Raw genomic sequence first — 17,674 nt, 5'->3', positions numbered from 1 at the left:
TCACTCAGAATGCATAATAATGTAGTGGTCTCACCCTATAGTCTGTGAGCCAGGACTGATGCAAAGTCAATCCTGGCCAAGCAGCAGAAGTTAAGTGACAATGTGCCAACATTACTGGCCCGTTTATGGGTGCACTAAAGATGCAAGAGTATTCCCAATGTTACGTTTTATAACACAGGGCGCTTCAAGACATTTAGAGTATCACCACTTCTCCCAGAACCACTACACCACTGCTTACAGCTGTTGAAATACAGCTGGACTTAACTATCAATTAACAAGTATTAATCCTTGGCTTTCCTTATTTATTAGTTCATAATGAATAGAGCTTTGATGAGTTTGTCGCTTCACTGGGTACACAATATAACAAGTTATTCTGTATCCTATTCATATTAGTGAGTAAAGCTATTTAAATAATGAGTACTGGACATAGTAAGCTTTAAAACACGTTTTGTTTGACGATTGCAAGTTTCAAATCATTCTTTCCAGAGACCCTCCAAAATGTTTCTGTTGAGGCTTTCAGGGGGTCTGAGGTGTCCAGCTAGGGGTAAGACCCTCCAAAGACCCCCTGTACTTCACCCCGCTCTAAAATATCATTGTCTCCTATACAGGGGACAGTGGGGGGGCAATAGCATTATATTTTGAGTTCATTTTATATTTATAATTGAAAGATTGCAGGCATATGGATGTATTAGAATATCCACCGAAACAACAAGGTGTTACATCTTCAATGATACAAAGTCATGGATGTGGTCATCACAGGTACTGAGTTATAAGATGGGTTTATAACTGTCCTCTGATGTAGAACTTGTGGTGTAACTGTTTGAGTACCATTGAGTAAAACTGACCTGAGAGTTTCCAGTGTACAGTGTGGACTCCCCAGTCCAGCAGAGAGCAGCTTCACTCCTGAATCCTGCAGATCGTTGGTACTCAGGTCCAACTCTCTCAGACAAGAGGAGTTGGAGCTGAGAACTGAGGCCAGAGCTTCACAGCATCTCTCTGACAAATGACAGCCAGTCAGCCTTCACACAAACAATAAACACGCTCTATTAGGAAACACGACCCACTTAAGTTCCCATGAAGACACTCCGCTTTGATCAGAAAACTAAAAGACTGGTTTGTACTTTGTGTAAAGTTTGAATGAAATGTCACAGCAGCACTAGCTCTATTCAAGAGCATGTGAAGAAATGCACTATTCTGGATGACCCAGAGAAGAAGATAAATCCTTATTGGAGTATATTATCCAATCAGCAGCTGGTTATTATTAGTAGGTATTTGATTGAGGAGGAGGAGGAGGAGGAGGAGGAGGAGGGGGAAGGGGAGGGGGGAGGAGGAGGAGGAGGAGAGGCGGAGAAGTTGGTTGGTGAGGAAAGAGATGTCGAGGCGCTGGCGTTAAAAACTGAAAAAGACCCCCTATTTAATCAAAACATTAACAACTGATGAAAGGTGAGTGAATCTGTTCACATGAATGGACACAGATGGACGGTACGTGACCAAGGACATTCTCACGTCTAATAAAGGGCTGCGATGACATTTGTTAGGGTGCCACCAAATTAAAAAGTAATTGGCACAAGTAGAAAATGTGTCTTGAGCCCTGAGAGGACATATTCTACTTATTTATTTAGACTCGTTAACTTTCTTGAGGTAAATCTGTTCAATGTCCTCTGATGTAGAACTTGTGGTGTAACTGTTTGAGATATTGAGTAAAACTGACCTGAGAGTTTCCAGTGCACAGTGTGGACTCCCCAGTCCAGCAGAGAGCAGCTTCACTCCTGAATCCTGCAGATCATTGGTACTCAGATCCAGCTCTCTCAGACTAGAGGAGTTAGAGCTGAGAACTGAGGCCAGAGCTTCACAGCATGTCTCTGACAGATGACAGCCATTAAGCCTGCATACAAACAAAATACACTACATGTCAGGAACTGTGATTATTTTTTTTATTTGAAATTTGTAATAAGACATGTTTTATTAGTTTAACTAAATGTCAACACAAGTAGATCTTTAAAATATGACTTACTATGAGATCAGATAACTAAAGTTTTTAAATAACTCCTGAAAATGTCCATAAAAATAAGAAGAATCGATTATTTAACTTTACTAAACAACTCTAAAGTCCACCTGCTGTCTGACTACATGGTTCTGAGTAGAATAGGAATGTAATAAAACATACACCTTACACCATCATTAACAAACTGAACCCAACGTGCACCTTTTACTCTCATAGCAACACAAATAGAGTGATATGGAGGTCTTGTGTTTGATAAGATGAGTGGTAATGGCGCTGCGATGCACGCAGACTGCCAAGGTTTAGTTCAGCGCTGAGTTAAAGTGCGGCTGTATTGCGGCGCCGGTGTGATCGCTCTATTAGGAAACACGACCCACTTAAGTTCCCATGAAGACACTCCGCTTTGATCAGAAAACTAAAAGACTGGTTTGTACTTTGTGTAAAGTTTGAATGAAATGTCACAGCAGCACTAGCGCTATTCAAGAGCATGTGGAGAAATGCACCATTCAGGATGACCCACAGAAAAAGATAAATCCTTATTGGAGTATATTATCCAATCAGCAGCTGGTTATTATTAGTAGGTATTTGATTGAGGAGGAGGAGGAGGAGGAGGAGGAGGAGGAGGGGGAGGAGGAGGAGGAGGGGGAGGGGGAGGGGGAGGGGGAGGGGGGAGGAGGAGGAGGAGGAGATGCGGAGAAGTTGGTTGGTGAGGAAAGAGATGTCGAGGCGCTGGCGTTAAAAACAGAAAAAGACCCCCTATTTAATCAAAACATTAACAACTGATGAAAGGTGAGTGAATCTGTTCACATGAATGGACACAGATGGATGGTACGTGACCAAGGACATTCTCACGTCTAATAAAGGGCTGCGATGACATTTGTTAGGGTGCCACCAAATTAAAAAGTAATTGGCACAAGTAGAAAATGTGTCTTGAGCCCTGAGAGGACATATTCTACTTATTTATTTAGACTCGTTAACTTTCTGGAGGTAATTTGTTCAATGTCCTCTGATGTAGAACTTGTGGTGTAACTGTTTGAGAGATTGAGTAAAACTGACCTGAGAGTTTCCAGTGTACAGTGTGGACTCCCCAGTCCAGCAGAGAGCAGCTTCACTCCTGAGTCCTGCAGATCATTGCTAATCAGGTCCAGTTCTCTCAGACTAGAGGAGTTGGAGCTGAGAACTGAGGCCAGATCTTCACAGCATGTCTCTGACAGATGACAGCCATTAAGCCTGCATACAAACAAAATACACTACATGTCAGGAACTGTGATTATTTTTTTTATTTGAAATTTGTAATAAGACATGTTTTATTAGTTTAACTAAATGTCAACACAAGTAGATCTTTAAAATATGACTAACTATGAGATCAGATAACTAAAGTTTTTAAATAACTCCTGAAAATGTCCATAAAAATAAGAAGAATCGATTATTTAACTTTACTAAACAACTCTAAAGTCCACCTGCTGTCTGACTCCATGGTTCTGAGTAGAATAGGAATGTAATAAAACATACACCTTACACCATCATTAACAAACTGAACCCAACGTGCACCTTTTACTCTCATAGCAACACAAATAGAGTGAGATGGAGGTCTTGTGTTTGATAAGATGAGTGGTAATGGCGCTGCGATTCACGCAGACTGCCAAGGTTTAGTTCAGCGCTGAGTTAAAGCGCGGCTGTATTGCTGCGCCGGTGTGATCGCTCTATTAGGAAACACGACCCACTTCAGTTCCCATGAAGACACTCTGCTTTAATCAGAAATCCAAAACACTGGTTTGTACTTTGTGCAAAGCTTCAATGAAATGTCACAGCAGCACTAGCGCTATTCAAGAGCATGTGAAGAAATGCACCATTCAGGATGACCCAGAGAAGAAGATAAATCCTTATTGGAGTATATTATCCAATCAGCAGCTGGTCATTATTAGTAGGTATTTGATTGAGAAGGTGGAGGAGGATGAAGAGTTGGATGGTGAGGAAAGAGATGTCGAGGCGCTGGCGTTAAAAACAAAAAAATACCCCCTATTCAATTCAACATTAACAACTTATTGAAGGTGAGTGAAACCTTTCAAATTAATGGACACAGATGGATGGTACGTGACCAAGGACATTCTCACGGCTAATATAGGGCTGCGATCACATTTGTTGGGGTGCCACCAAATTAAAAAGTAATTGGCACAAGTAGAAAATGTGTCTTGAGCCCTGAGAGGACATATTCTACTTATTTATTTAGACTCGTTAACTTTCTGGAGGTAAATCTGTTCAATGTCCTCTGATGTAGAACTTGTGGTGTAACTGTTTGAGAGATTGAGTAAAACTGACCTGAGAGTTTCCAGTGTACAGTGTGGACTCCCCAGTCCAGCAGAGAGCAGCTTCACTCCTGAATCCTGCAGATTATTGGTACTCAGGTCCAGCTCCCTCAGACTAGAGGAGTTGGAGCTCAGAACTGAGGCCAGAGCTTCACAGCATCTCTCTGACAGATGACAGCCATGAAGCCTGCATGCAAACAAAATACGCGACATGTTAGGAACTGTGCTTAATGTTTTATTTGTAATTTGTTATTAGATATGTTTTATTTATATATTTTGACTAAATGTCTGTACAGCACATCTTCAAAATATGACTTATTTAGAGGTCAAATAAATAAAACTCCTGAAATTGTCCAAAAATGCCAAGTTCTAAGAAGATTCTGATGTTAAATTTTACTAAAAAAGTTTAAAACATTGGATATCGTAGTATTATTTTTTTTGAGTTGTGTGTAATATAATACGTTATCACTGAACGTACAAAGGAGTTTTCAATGTTATTATAACTTTTATTTTCTAGTTTTATGTATATTATCTTGTGTATATTGTTACGTACGGATACGATTTGTATTTTATACCTTTTATATTGTATTTTTCTGTATATTATGATACAATTATTTTTATACATTTTATGAGAGAACCTACAGATGTTTTGTTAGTTATAACTGTGCATTCACACCAAGCGCGAAGGGGCGACATGATTCAATACAAAGTCAACGTAGAGACGCGAATCGGACGAATTTTCCCTAGAGAAAACCTGTGACAAGATTTGATATTCAGCGCAACACTTTTGCCCTGCACGGGCGAGCGCGTTCACGTGGATTTGCAGCGTGACACTTTCGCCTGGGTTCAAATATTTAAACTTTGCCACAAATTGATGACAGCCAATCAGCGTTCGACAGCGTGGCCACTGAGTGACGTGTGCAACGCAACAGCTGATCAGCGTTCAACCGGCCAAACGTTCCGTGCAGTGCAGTCAGGGGTGAACCGCAGCATGAAGGAGATTCAGCAGCGCGCCGCCGCTGCTGAATTTTCTCCGCCGCTGCAATAAAAATCCTTCTCTATCCTTTTATTATTTTTTTTTTTTACGTAGCTCCTTTTAGAAAATGTACAGCGCGTAACGTCAATTGCGCAGCACGCGGCACATCTTCACGTAACCAACATCAAGAAAAATACACAGCGAGTGTGGCAGTTGTTGGCAGTAGGCTACCCTACACGGTTGCAAAGTTACATGATTCTAGCAGTAGCGAGTGAAGCGGAAGATCGAAGAAAGAAGGAAAGAGAGAGAGACAGAGAGAGAGAGAGAGACAGACAGAGAGAGAGAGAGAGAGAAAGTAAGTTGCTAAAATGTGTCGCTACATGACCACCAGTGTTAAAAACCCTCTGAGCCCAATCATTTTATTGTATCTATAAACCGCAACCTCCGTGCCGTTTTTCCTCTAGTATTGTGTGTGTGTGTGTGTGTGTAGGCCTATGTGTGTGTGTGCGTGTTGTCGCTCTTTTTGGGATCACTCATAGCCTTTACAGGAGCTTATATCCAGTCAGGAATTTATAGCCTAGGTATTTTCGGGAACTTTGAAAAATGAATCCATAATGTTAGATCCGATGTTGTTCTTTATTGCCATATAAAATCAGTTTTCATCGTGTATTTCAGTTAGGGATTTATGCTAATCGCCTGTAAGCATGTGGTCATTAGCATAAATGCAGGGGAAAAACCTAAGGACTTCTTAAAAGATCATGAATAGTTTCTATTATGTATAACTTATATTTATTTTATAATTTTCTCATAACTTTTTGACTCCCAAGACTAAGAAGAAGTGTTTTAAGCAATAACAAGCTTATCATCGCTCTCTTGTCCTCTTCCCCTGACTCTCACTGTCTCACAAAGGAGCTGAGCTCACCTGAGGTCTATTTGTAGTGCTAAGGCTCACACTGATTGGTATTCAATTAGCTTTATTTTTTATTTTTCATGTGTGTTTATTTTTCAATTTTAGTTAGGTTTATAATTTAAAAAGATGTGTTTTGCCCATTGTTGCAGGAGATTACATTTTTGAACAAAGTGTCTTATGTAAAAAACAGTCATGCTTTGGGCATAGCAACCATGTTTAGTGTTTAAGCATTAGGCAAAAATCTGTAAATAAATTGTGCAAATTATATTTGCGTTGTGGCATTTTTTGTGTAAATATTACTATACAAAAATATAAAAATCTGTAAATGAAGACACAAAAGGCAAAGTTACAACACCAATAATCCCATCTACAGTAATACACAGGACTGTTTGAATTGGATTTAAGTGCATATTCTCCTCTCAAAGTGCACCAGATTCAAAAATTCGGCCGGGGGGGCATGCCCCCGGACCTCCCTAGAGGGATCGGGGACCACACCACCGCTGCTGAAAAAAATACTGCGGGAAACACTGATATCATATAATATAATTGTATATATAATATCATGGCCAAAAGCAATGTGCACCTCCGGATGGCCGTAGCGCAGGGAGCTCTCGTAGGGATTGGGCTTCACAGGGTTTGTTTACCGGCGTTGCTATGGTTACTGGTCTTGTGTGTTCCAATGGTTTATCTATCTAATAAATCGCTGTCTAATCAATACTTCATTCACTGCCTCTTCCGTGGTCAGTACAATATTATGAATAGACTGCGTTTGGTTCTCCGACGTCCCTCCCTCTTCCACAACAGGTCAATGGTGGTAATCTCGGCCATGGTTGAGAATGAATTGGCATGAAGCACAGTTGGCGGGCAAAAGAACAAGTTCGCCTGACAAAACTTGCACAGAGACAGATTATGATTTGTCCCGCGACAAAACTTGGGCGACCATGCGACAAATGTCTTTGGTGTGAACATAGCATAACAACTTACATATTGTAGTATTATGTATAGAGTGTTGTTTGTATTGTAATAATACATTTTATTAGTGAACTTACAGATACGTTTTGGAGGCTTTGAACACTGGCAGCAGCCTCAGAAGACCATCCTCTGAAGCTTTGAATTTCTTCAGGTCAAACACGTCCAGCTCCTCTTCTGATGTCAGTAAGATGAAGACCAGAGCTGACCACTGAGCAGTAGAGAGAGGTCCTTTAGAGAGTGTTCCTGATGTCAGGGACTGTTGGATCTCCTCCACTAGCGAACGATCGTTCAGCTCATTAAGACAGTGGAACAGATTAATGCTTCTTTCTGGAAAGATATCTTCCTCTAGCTTCTCCTTGATGTAAGACACTGTTTTTTCATTGGTATGTGAGCCCCTTCCTTTTTGTGTCAGCAGACCTGGTTTAATCCGAGGGGTCAGTGATCTACTTCCTGTCTTTCGCAGCAGACCTCGTAGAAGAATCTGATTGGTCTCCAGAGAGAGGCCCAGGAGGAAGCGGAGGAACAAGTCCAGGTGTCCGTTCTCACTCTGTATGGCCTTGTCCACTGCACTCTTGTAGAGGACAAATGTAACTTTCCTTCGGGTTGGTTGTTCTTCTGAGAGCAGATTGACCCCAGTGTTGATGAAGGAATGAAAAACATAAAGGGCAGCCAGAAACTCCTGGATGCTCAGATGGACAAAGCAGAACACTTTGTCCTGGTAAAGCCCACACTCCTCTTTAAAGATCTGGGTGAACACTCCTGAGTACACTGAGGCTGCTCTGATATCGATGTCACACTCTGCAAGGTCTGCCTCGTAGAAGATCAGGTGGCCTTTCTCCAGCTGGTTAAAAGCCAGTTTTCCCAGTGAAACAATGATCTCCCTGCTCTCTGAACTCCAGTGTGGATCTGTTTCAGCTCTCCCATGGTACTTCCTGTCCCCCTGTATGGACTGAACCCTCAGGAAGTGGCTGTACATCTGAGTCACGGTCTTGGGTGTCTCTTCTCCTATCTGGGATGTTTTGAAGCAGTCCTCCAGAACTGTAGCAGTGATCCAACAGAAGACTGGGATGTGACACATGATGTGGAGGCTTCGTGATTTCTTGACGTGGGAGATGATTGAGCGGGCCAGCGTCTCCTCTCTGAATCTCTTCCTGAAGTACTCCTCCTTCTGTGGGTCGGTGAACCCCCTCACCTCTGTCACCATGTCAACACACTCAGCAGGGATCTGATTGGCTGCCGCAGGGCGTGTGGTTATCCAGATGCGAGCGGAGGGGAGCAGGTCGCCCCTGATGAGGTTTGTCAGCAGCACGTCCACCGAGGTGGACTTTGTGACATCAGTCCAGATTGGGTTGTTCTGGAAGTCCAGAGGAAGTCGACACTCATCCAGACCATCCAAGATGAAGACAACTTGGAACCGGTGGAATCTGCAGATTCCTGCTTCTTTGGTCTCAATAAAGAAGCGATGAAGAAGTTCCACCAAGCTAAACTCTTTCTCTTTCAGTAAATTCAGCTCTCTGAAAGTTAGGAGAAATGTGAAGTGAATGTCGTGATTGGTTTTTCCTTCAGCCCAGTCCAGCGTGAACTTGTGTGTTAAGACGGTTTTACCAATGCCGGCCACTCCAGTTGTCATTATTGTCCTGATTGCTTGATCTTTTCCGTGTGAGGGTTTAAAGATGTCCTCACATCTGATTGGTGTTTCCTCCTTGGCTGGTTTCCTGGAAGATGTTTCAATCAGTCTGACCTCATGTTCCTTGTTGACCTCTCCACTGCCTCTCTCTGTGATGAAAATCTCTGTGTAGAAGTCCTTCCGATCTGTTCGCTGTCCTGCTTTAGCGATTCCCTCAAACACACACCTGAACTTCTTTGTCAAACGAGACTTGATTTTATGTTGGCACTCGACAGCATCAGATCCTAAATGAGAAAACAACAGAATAATAAGTTAGTGGAAGGTGATATCAGTTAAACCAGGTCAATATTTCCTGTTAAATTATCAACTTCTTGATATTTAGACTGCTTGTTACAGATTAAAAATTTTCAGGAACATTATTTCTACAGCAGTATGATTGGTCTAATGATAGTAATAATGATGGTCAATCAGTCTAAATTGACTTATTATGCTGATATAACAAGATCTGTTGCATCTATTCCTCTGAGTTTTTCTGCTGTTGATCTGCAGTATAATGTTTAACATTCTTTAACCTCATAGACCCACAATAACCCTCGGTATTTGGATCATACCATTAAACCTGATAAACCCACAATAACCCTACATATCTGGATCATACCATTTAACCTGATAGACCCACAATAACCCTACATATTTGGATCATACCATTTAACCTGATAAACCCACAATAACCCTACATATCTGGATCAAACCATTTAACCCCCAAGAGGAAAGATATCTCCACATTGAAGTAGTAATTCAAAGTAATTAAAGGGGACCTATTATGCTTTTTCGACTTTTATGACCTATAAACGTTGTTATAATGATTGATAGTCATGTTTAACCATACTAAAGTGTCAAATAATGACGTACATGCATTTCGACGTATTCCCTGCTGACAGTCTGGGGTGGCTGTGCAGAGGGCTAAACACTCGGGACAACGTTTGCGATTCACTTGTTCACATTTCCGGGAAACCATCTACATAGAGGCACTCCTGCCGCGCCCCCATATGCCTGGTCAAATCTGCCCGCGCGCACGCTTCAAGGAAGATAACCAATCACAACGGAGTTGGGTTGGCAGGAGGGGGGCGAGGGGGCTGAGAAGGACGAAAACCGAGCGTTGACAGAGAAGGCTGAAAGCGCCCAGATGAGAGGAAGAGTTTCCCGAAAATCTACATCGTTTTTTGTGTATGATTAAACATGACTATCAATCATTATAACAACGTTTATAGGTCATAAAAGTCGAAAAAGCATAATAGGTCCCCTTTAAGTCAGAAAAGAGCAAATAACAGTCGCATACTGCTCCTCAAAAATAATATTCCCCTGTGTCTTCAAAGTAAGAGTCTCTTACCGCCCCCCAGTGTGTCGGCCAGTTCCTCCTGGTTCATCTCCAGCTCTGTTTGATGCTGCTGTACAGACTGAGCACTGGTGACCTTTGACCTCTCCTGGTGTCTGCGGAGAACACACACACACACACACACATGTTTTTACTCTGCATAACCTAATGCTTTGAACTAGAATCACAGAATTATAAATCTGTTTGATCAACACTATCGTACCAACTTTGTCAAAGTCATAGTCTAATTTAAGCATGTTATCTTTTCCTTCTCTTATATTAAGAACAGACAATAACCAAATGGAGCTCACTGTTTTACTGTTAGTCTTGACCACAGACAGCAGTCATGCAGACCAAACACAGTAGAGAACAAAGACAGAACCCTGTTCATATCAGGGGAGCCCTACTGCTCAGGTCAGATGTATTGCTCTTCCTGAGTTTCTGGTCTGTCTGTTCACGTTGTGTTTTAAACGTGGTCGATACGACGACTGTGGATCTAGAGTGACGTCAGAGTCACATTACGATACGACTGATCAACCTGAGGTCTGCTGCTGCTCTGGGCTTCAACACACACACACAGCTTTCTATATACTCGTGCAGTTTTGAATTCATGTATTGTAATTTATTGTATGATGTGTACCTTAGGGGGATCTTTAAGACCTATCATTTAGCGTTCACCACAAATGACTCTGAAAAGCAGTGCCAACATTAAAATATTTTTAAACCCATCTGCGAACGAAAGGCAACAGGCTGATTATCGTTTAGGGTGCCACTCAACATGCAACACGCCCACTCAAATGGTGTGAAATGCCGACATTCTACTGCTCATTCACATATAAGGTAATTAACATTTCCGCCAGCTAAAATACAACCTCAGGGGTAGTCTTTTTTCAGGATGTCCAATGTCAGGATATGTCGTTTACATACACGGCCCGTCGGGAGAATAGCGGGCTAATAGCGGGCTGTACGTCTATGAGTGAAAGCAGCTAGAAGGGCATTTAAGCACTAACATGTTGACATTAAAACACACTTAGTACCCTTCATACTGTAAGTGTTGATTCACAATGCGTTTAGCTAACATAGAAAACGATTCAAATTCATACGATTCAAACAGCAGAATAAACGGCCTCAGCCATGAATCAATCCAGCACCAAGTGGTCCTGTGATCGGACGTTGTTATGTTCTGATTAATGATCGGCGGGCCGGATCAAGATGATCCGCGGGCCGCCAGTTGAACAGCCCTGATGTATTGGCTGAATCCTCACCTTTCCATAGAAGGTTGGTGATTTCCATCTTTAAAGGACAAAGGTAGATCCATAGACCGGTCACTCTTCATGGAGACACAGCTGGGTCCAGGGGAGTCTGCTCTCTGCTGCTGCTCTGGGCTACCAGAAACACACACACACACACACACACACACACACACACACACACACACACACACACACACACACACACACACACACACACACACACACACACACACACACACACACACACACTTTAATCACACTGCAGTTTTCACACTGACAAGATAATCCTTCTTACAAGGCTGTTTTTAGGTGAGAGCATTTCACTTGTTTCCAGCTTTTAAGTCCTTAATTATCTTAATTAATTAAAATATATTCATATATATACATCCTTAAATATTATAACTTGTTACTGATATGTTTTTCTCAGAGTAACCCAATGCTTTGAACTAGAATCCCAGAATTTTAAATCTGTTTTAACAACAATGACGTACCAAACTTTGTCAATGTCTTATGGCCCTATTTTAACGGTCTGAAACGCAAGTGGGAAGCGCAAAGCGCAAGTAGCTTTGTGGGCGGTTCTACGGCGCTATCGCTATTTTACCGGCGGATAAATGACACTTGCGTCGCGGCGCAAGTGTCTAAAGGGTTGGTCTGAAACAGCCTAATTACCCGTAGGTGTGGTTTGGGCGTAAGGTCCAACAAACCAATGAGAGTGCCTGCTCCCATCCCCTTTAAGAGCCATGAGCGCATTTGAATCGGACGAGTTGATATTTTGACAGCGCGTCTGCAGTCTCCGATGAGACGGATGCACATGAATTTCAAACTGCAAATGGCTCAGTTTATTGCCAAATAATATGGCCTAATTCACGCATGGAATAAGGGGTTTTCTTCCACAACTTCAGAAATACTGAGTCCTCAAATAAATTTCGGCAAAGAAAACGTATATGATATAACATATGATATGCGGTAACTGTGGTTCTATTTAATGCTATACGCAATACATTATAAACATTGTTTCTAATCAGTATTGTAGGCTATCCTAATATGCATGTGTCCCCGCGGTAATAGGCATTGCCATTGATTGTATTATGCGTTACGTGTTTAGTGCATGTGTTTAAACAGAGCACACACGTGCGCCCGCATTCATTCATTATTTTTAACACTCACTCGCGGTAAAACAATGTTTTTCACGATCAAATACTCATCAATCCTAAAAAGTATGGGCATGTAGGCCTACACGATGTCTGTGTCAAGAGAATATGTGTTTGCTGTACGGTGTTTGCAGATGCATTGATTTAAAAGTACAACTTATTACCGCTGCATCAGCTGTTCTTTCCCAAATAATTTACCAAGAATGTGCGGCTAGGTAGATGGGAGAAGCAAAGTGTATGCGCGAGGTGCACAAGCAATCCGTATGCATCGCATGTGCATGTATCCATGCGCCCTTAAAATAGAATCTGAACAACGCGCCACTGACTTTAAACCAGGTATTTCCTGGTCTGTGGCGCAGTTGTATTCAGAAACGGCAAAATATTGTTTGCGCCAGAACACGCCTCCTCCTTTCGCCGAAACGCCCCTTGGGGCGCAAGATCATTCCCTAATTTCCCGGCGAGTGGCGGTGGTGGGAAAAGAACGCTCTGCGCCAGTTGTAAACTAGCAACAACACATGCGCCAGTGACTAAGTCACTTGCGCCGGATGCAAGACAGGTCCCATAGTCTTATTGAAGCATGTTATCTTTTAATTCTCTTATATTAAAGGCTGTTTGACAGGTTAACCGGAACATTCGATTAATGTGTGCATAAAGCACTCATAATATGTATATCATTCATAAAATGTCTCCAAAATAGTGTTGAAGGACAGTTTGTCGTTTTTCACACACACACACACACACACACACACACACACACACACACACACACACACACACACACACACACACACACACACACACACACACACACACACACACACACACACACACACACACTTTTATTTCCCCTGACTTGTTAACATCAGTATCAGTAGTCTAATAACAACCAACTTGTCTCTTTTATCATCTGTTTGAAACCCCTACCTCTCCTCTCTGGAGGGCCGTCCATCTTTAAGCTCAGGAGGTTTATCCATAGACCAGTCACTCTTCATGGAGACACAGCTGGGTCCAGGGGAGTCTGCTCTCTGCTGCTGGACTCTTCTAGAAAAACAAGAACCAGGATTTATGGACGTTTGATAGAATTAGTGTCTTTATTATATCTGATAAATGCTGACCTCTTTTCAATCGACGGATTTCCATCTTTAAACTTAACAGGTACATCCATAGACCGGTCACTCTTCATGGAGACACAGCTGGGTCCAGGGGAGTCTGCTCTCTGCTGCTGGACTCTGAAAAACAAACACCATCTGGAAGTTAGGATTTGTGGATACCTTTTCGTTTTATCATTTATTGCAGGGCTACTCAACTACTTTCTCATGACTTTCGATTTCAATAATCTTTGTCAGATTGTTGAAATGGAAATATATGGACAGGCTGAAAATGAAGTTATTAGTCGTTTTCACACATGTCCTCTGTCTTTTCTCCGCATTTGTACATCAGGAGGTTCGACCGTGAGGGTCATTCACACTTATTGCTGATATGCAGACATTTTTGTCGCTCAGATATCATTAGAATCTCCGGCTGGTTTAGGGGGTGGGCTTGCAAGGGTTGGGATATGACGTAGGGTCTAAATCAGGGGTCACCAACCCGGGGGCACACTAAACATAGCACAACTCATTCTTGAACAAGAGTTCACACACACACACACACACACACACACACACACACACACACACACACACACACACACACACACACACACACACACACACACACACACACACACACACACACACACACACACACACACCTTTTAATCGCACTGCAGTTTTCACACTGACAAGATAATTCTTCTTACAAGGCTGTTTTTAGGTGTGAGCATTTCACTTGTTTCCAGCTTTTAAGTCCTTAATTATCTTTATTAAAATATATATATGTACTTTCTCAAATAATAGTTAAATATTATACCTTGTTACTGACGTGTTTTTACTCTGGGTACCCTAATGCTTTGAACTAGAATGACAGAATTATAAATCTGTTTGATCAACGCTGACGTACCAAACTTTGTCAAAGTCATAGTCTATAAATGCATGTTATCTTTTCCTTCTTAAGAACAGACAATGACCAAATGGAGCTCACTGTTCATATCAGGGGAGCCCTACTGCTCAGGTCAGATGTAATGCTCTTCCTGAGTTTCTGGTCTGTCTGTTCACGTTGTGTTTTAAACGTGGTCGATACAACGACTGTGGATCTAGATTCTAGAGTGACGTCAGAGTCACATTACGATACGACTGATCAACCTGAGGTCTGCTGCTGCTCTGGGCTTCAACACACACACAGCTTTTACTCAGACTAATGATGGAGTCATGATGTATCACTGCTGAGCTCTGAGATGGACAACAGTCACAGACAGAGAGATCCTCTTCTTACCTCTTAGCTTTGCTCCGGGGGCCGAGTTCCCCAGACAGAGCGGTCTTAGGGGTAGAATCCCCCTCCTCTCTCTCCTCATCCATAGTAGAATGGAGAAAATACGTTCCGTCCCATACGCCAACAAGTTATGAAAGTATAAATATAAGGGAAGAAACTGAGGTTAAAGTGTTCATAAAACAAGTTAATCAGGTGAAAGGTTTTCAAAGCGGAGAAAGAAAGGCTCCCCGCTGCGACGAAACATTCAGATGAGGAAGTAAATGAGCTGAATCGCCACTCTCAGCGCATGTCACGTGTTTTCTGGGAAACCAAAAGTGTCTGTGTGCGTGTGCGTGTGTGTGCCTGTGTGTGCGTGCGTGTGCGTGCGTGCGTGCGTGCGTGCGTGCGTGTGTGTGTGTGTGTGTAGTGTATGTGAGTAGTGAACGTGTGTGAGAGAGATCTTGTAGATAAAAACAGAAACCTCAGGCAAAATGCAGGCCCGTACTGTCTACATAGTATTTGTCAACAAGGTACTTTAAAATAAACCATCGACCAAAGGAAGTATTTATTACAGTCTAGTTTCCCGAGGAGGAGGAGGAGGAGGAGGAGGAGGGGGAGGAGGAGGAGGAAGAGGAGCAGGAGGAGGAGGAGGAGGAGGAGGAGGAGGAGGAGCAGGGGGAGGAGGAGGGGGAGCAGGGGGAGGAAGAGGAGGAGGAGGAGGAGGAGGGGGAGCTGGCTGGTCCAGCCCAGGAGGGAGCTGTGCTTCGAGGGTCTCTGCGCCGCGTCGGCCGTCAGCATGGAGCTGGACGCCCCCAGGGGGGCGGAGCCCGAGGCCCCCGTCCAGGGGGGCGGAGCCCGAGGCCCCCGTCCAGGGGGGCGGAGCCCGAGGCCCCCGTCCAGGGGGGCGGAGCCCGAGGCCCCCGTCCAGGGAGGCGGAGCCCGAGGCCCCCGTCCAGGGGGGCGGAGCCCGAGGCCCCCGTACAGGGGGCGGGGCTCCGGGAGGATTTAACAAATAAAGTCAATTTTATTAAAACAACTGCACATGAAACCAGAGTAGTTAACATCGTGTCATCTTTATTTTAAATAATGAATCACCCTTGTTCAAACCAAATGTATCGTGTGATCTTACATACGATCGTACATCGTAGTATCCATACTATAACCCTACAGACAATGGGACATTCTACATAATACTAAATCCACAGTTTAACCTCAATGTACAACTAAAAAGGAAACACGGGGCCTTACCTTGCAACCGTTACTCAAACTAAATGTCGTTTTACAGACAGTATCAATACTACAGAAAGGGTTGTATCAAAGTTGACGTAATACTAAAGCCGTTCTTGAATCAGCACCCCTGCCCCTCAGAGGTCTCTGCACGGCCCTGTTGTCATATTGTAACACAATACTGGGAACATAGAATATAAATATTGCATTGACACGATCGTAGCAGAATAGGAAACAATGCATTTTTGTCTATCCAATGAGGTCCAATGGGCTAAACTCACAATCCAACAGAGTCGTACTGTACACCTATAGTTGATACTGCAACATTGATGGAGTTCTGAAAATACACCAATGTTACCTATTTTGGCAAAACTCACAGGACAGTAATTGCACTGATAAGTAAAATGAAAAACACTACGGTAAGAAAATGTTTAGACTGTCTTTAGGGGGATGTGTTGATGAAATCAGTACGAAAAGTTAACAAAGCAAATATTTATTTGATACTGTGTGAAAATGAGCCTCATCATCAGCTCCTAATCAGCTTCACTATCCCAAACTTTTCAGAATTGTGTGCATAGTTCCATCTTTTGTGTGTTTACAATCGAGAATAACGGTCAGACCTGGGACAACCGGGGAGCAGTGATTACCCCCCCCCCCCCCCCCTCAGCCTCACCCCCCTCACCCTCACCCCCCCCCCCCTCAGCCTCACCCCCCTCACCCTCACCCCCTCCCCCGCCCTCAGCCTCACCCCCTCCCCCGCCCTCAGTCCCCCACCAAACCTCACCCCCCCTCCCTTTACCCCCCCACCCCCGTCAACCTCGGACCCCGAGGTCCTAGGGGTCAAAGGTCACTCCCTGAGGAATCTAGACCCAGAGGTCCTAGGGGTCAAAGGTCACTCCCTGATGACTCTAGATTAAGAGGTCAAAAGCTATTCCCAGACAAATCTAGGCCCAGAGGTCAAAGGTCAATCCCTGTTGAACCTAGGCACACTATTTCAAGGTTCAGTATAGATTGAAATCTCTCCACAGATTTAATAGGTAACGTTGGATTGGACGGATTGGACCTCTAGATGGCGACACAACACCACAAACCTAGCCTGGGATGTACCCTTTAAAACTGCATCGAGACATTTCTGCTGCACTTTACTTTGCTTTCAACTGGTTTGGATTGAGTCTCACGGCTCTCACCCGTCCGTTTGATCACGTGACATACAATCAAAACAATTTGAATATTTATTTTGCGTTTCAATCCGCTAAAATAGGGCCCTAGGAGTCTATCAGCGGTGTTCTGAACAAGCAAGAAGCTTTTCATGCAGTTTTTCTCAATTGTTTAAACACATTTTCTGAAACTATAGCTCAATTTCTCTAAATACTAGAATGTCTGTCTGAGGGTAGGAGCAAAGGACCAGATCAGTACATTCTAAAGTACTCTGACGACACAGTTTTAATTTCTCTTTTAAATAGTTTCAGTGACCCTGGACTGCACCAGCAGAGAGTAAATAAGGTGGTTGAATGGAGTGATAACAACGC

The 17,674-nt window shown here is 43.1% G+C and overlaps 1 protein-coding gene and 1 long non-coding RNA gene across 17 annotated transcripts; one reads left to right on the top strand and one right to left on the bottom strand.

Annotated features, from left to right (window-relative positions):
• Positions 1 to 6: 6 nt before the first annotated feature.
• On the bottom strand, positions 7 to 15,229 carry LOC132455567 (NACHT, LRR and PYD domains-containing protein 12-like). Of its 16 annotated transcripts, none has more exons than XM_060049438.1 (10): positions 14,943 to 15,229; positions 13,688 to 13,801; positions 13,497 to 13,613; positions 11,434 to 11,553; positions 10,184 to 10,284; positions 7,244 to 9,077; positions 4,322 to 4,495; positions 3,059 to 3,232; positions 1,712 to 1,885; positions 7 to 1,019 (listed from the first exon to the last, which is right to left on the bottom strand). In XM_060049438.1, exons 1-10 carry the CDS (start codon positions 15,023 to 15,025, stop codon positions 725 to 727), a joined length of 3,186 nt encoding a protein of 1,061 aa, XP_059905421.1. In that variant the 5' UTR covers positions 15,026 to 15,229; the 3' UTR covers positions 7 to 724. The 16 variants fall into 16 exon arrangements, with proteins under 16 accessions (XP_059905421.1, XP_059905422.1, XP_059905429.1 ...); XM_060049439.1 differs by having other exon boundaries at positions 13,497 to 13,610; XM_060049446.1 differs by lacking the exon at positions 3,059 to 3,232.
• Positions 10,329 to 15,051, top strand: LOC132455577 (uncharacterized). The gene is made up of 2 exons (XR_009525296.1): positions 10,329 to 10,711; positions 14,818 to 15,051. It is a non-coding gene; the product is annotated as an uncharacterized LOC132455577 (long non-coding RNA).
• Positions 15,230 to 17,674: the final 2,445 nt, after the last annotated feature.

Source organism: Gadus macrocephalus, chromosome 4 (assembly GCF_031168955.1).
Source record: "Gadus macrocephalus chromosome 4, ASM3116895v1".
NCBI classification, from domain to species: Eukaryota; Metazoa; Chordata; class Actinopteri; order Gadiformes; family Gadidae; genus Gadus; species Gadus macrocephalus.
Note: the sequence above shows the minus strand (reverse complement) of the source record. Positions and strands in the feature narration are given on the sequence as shown.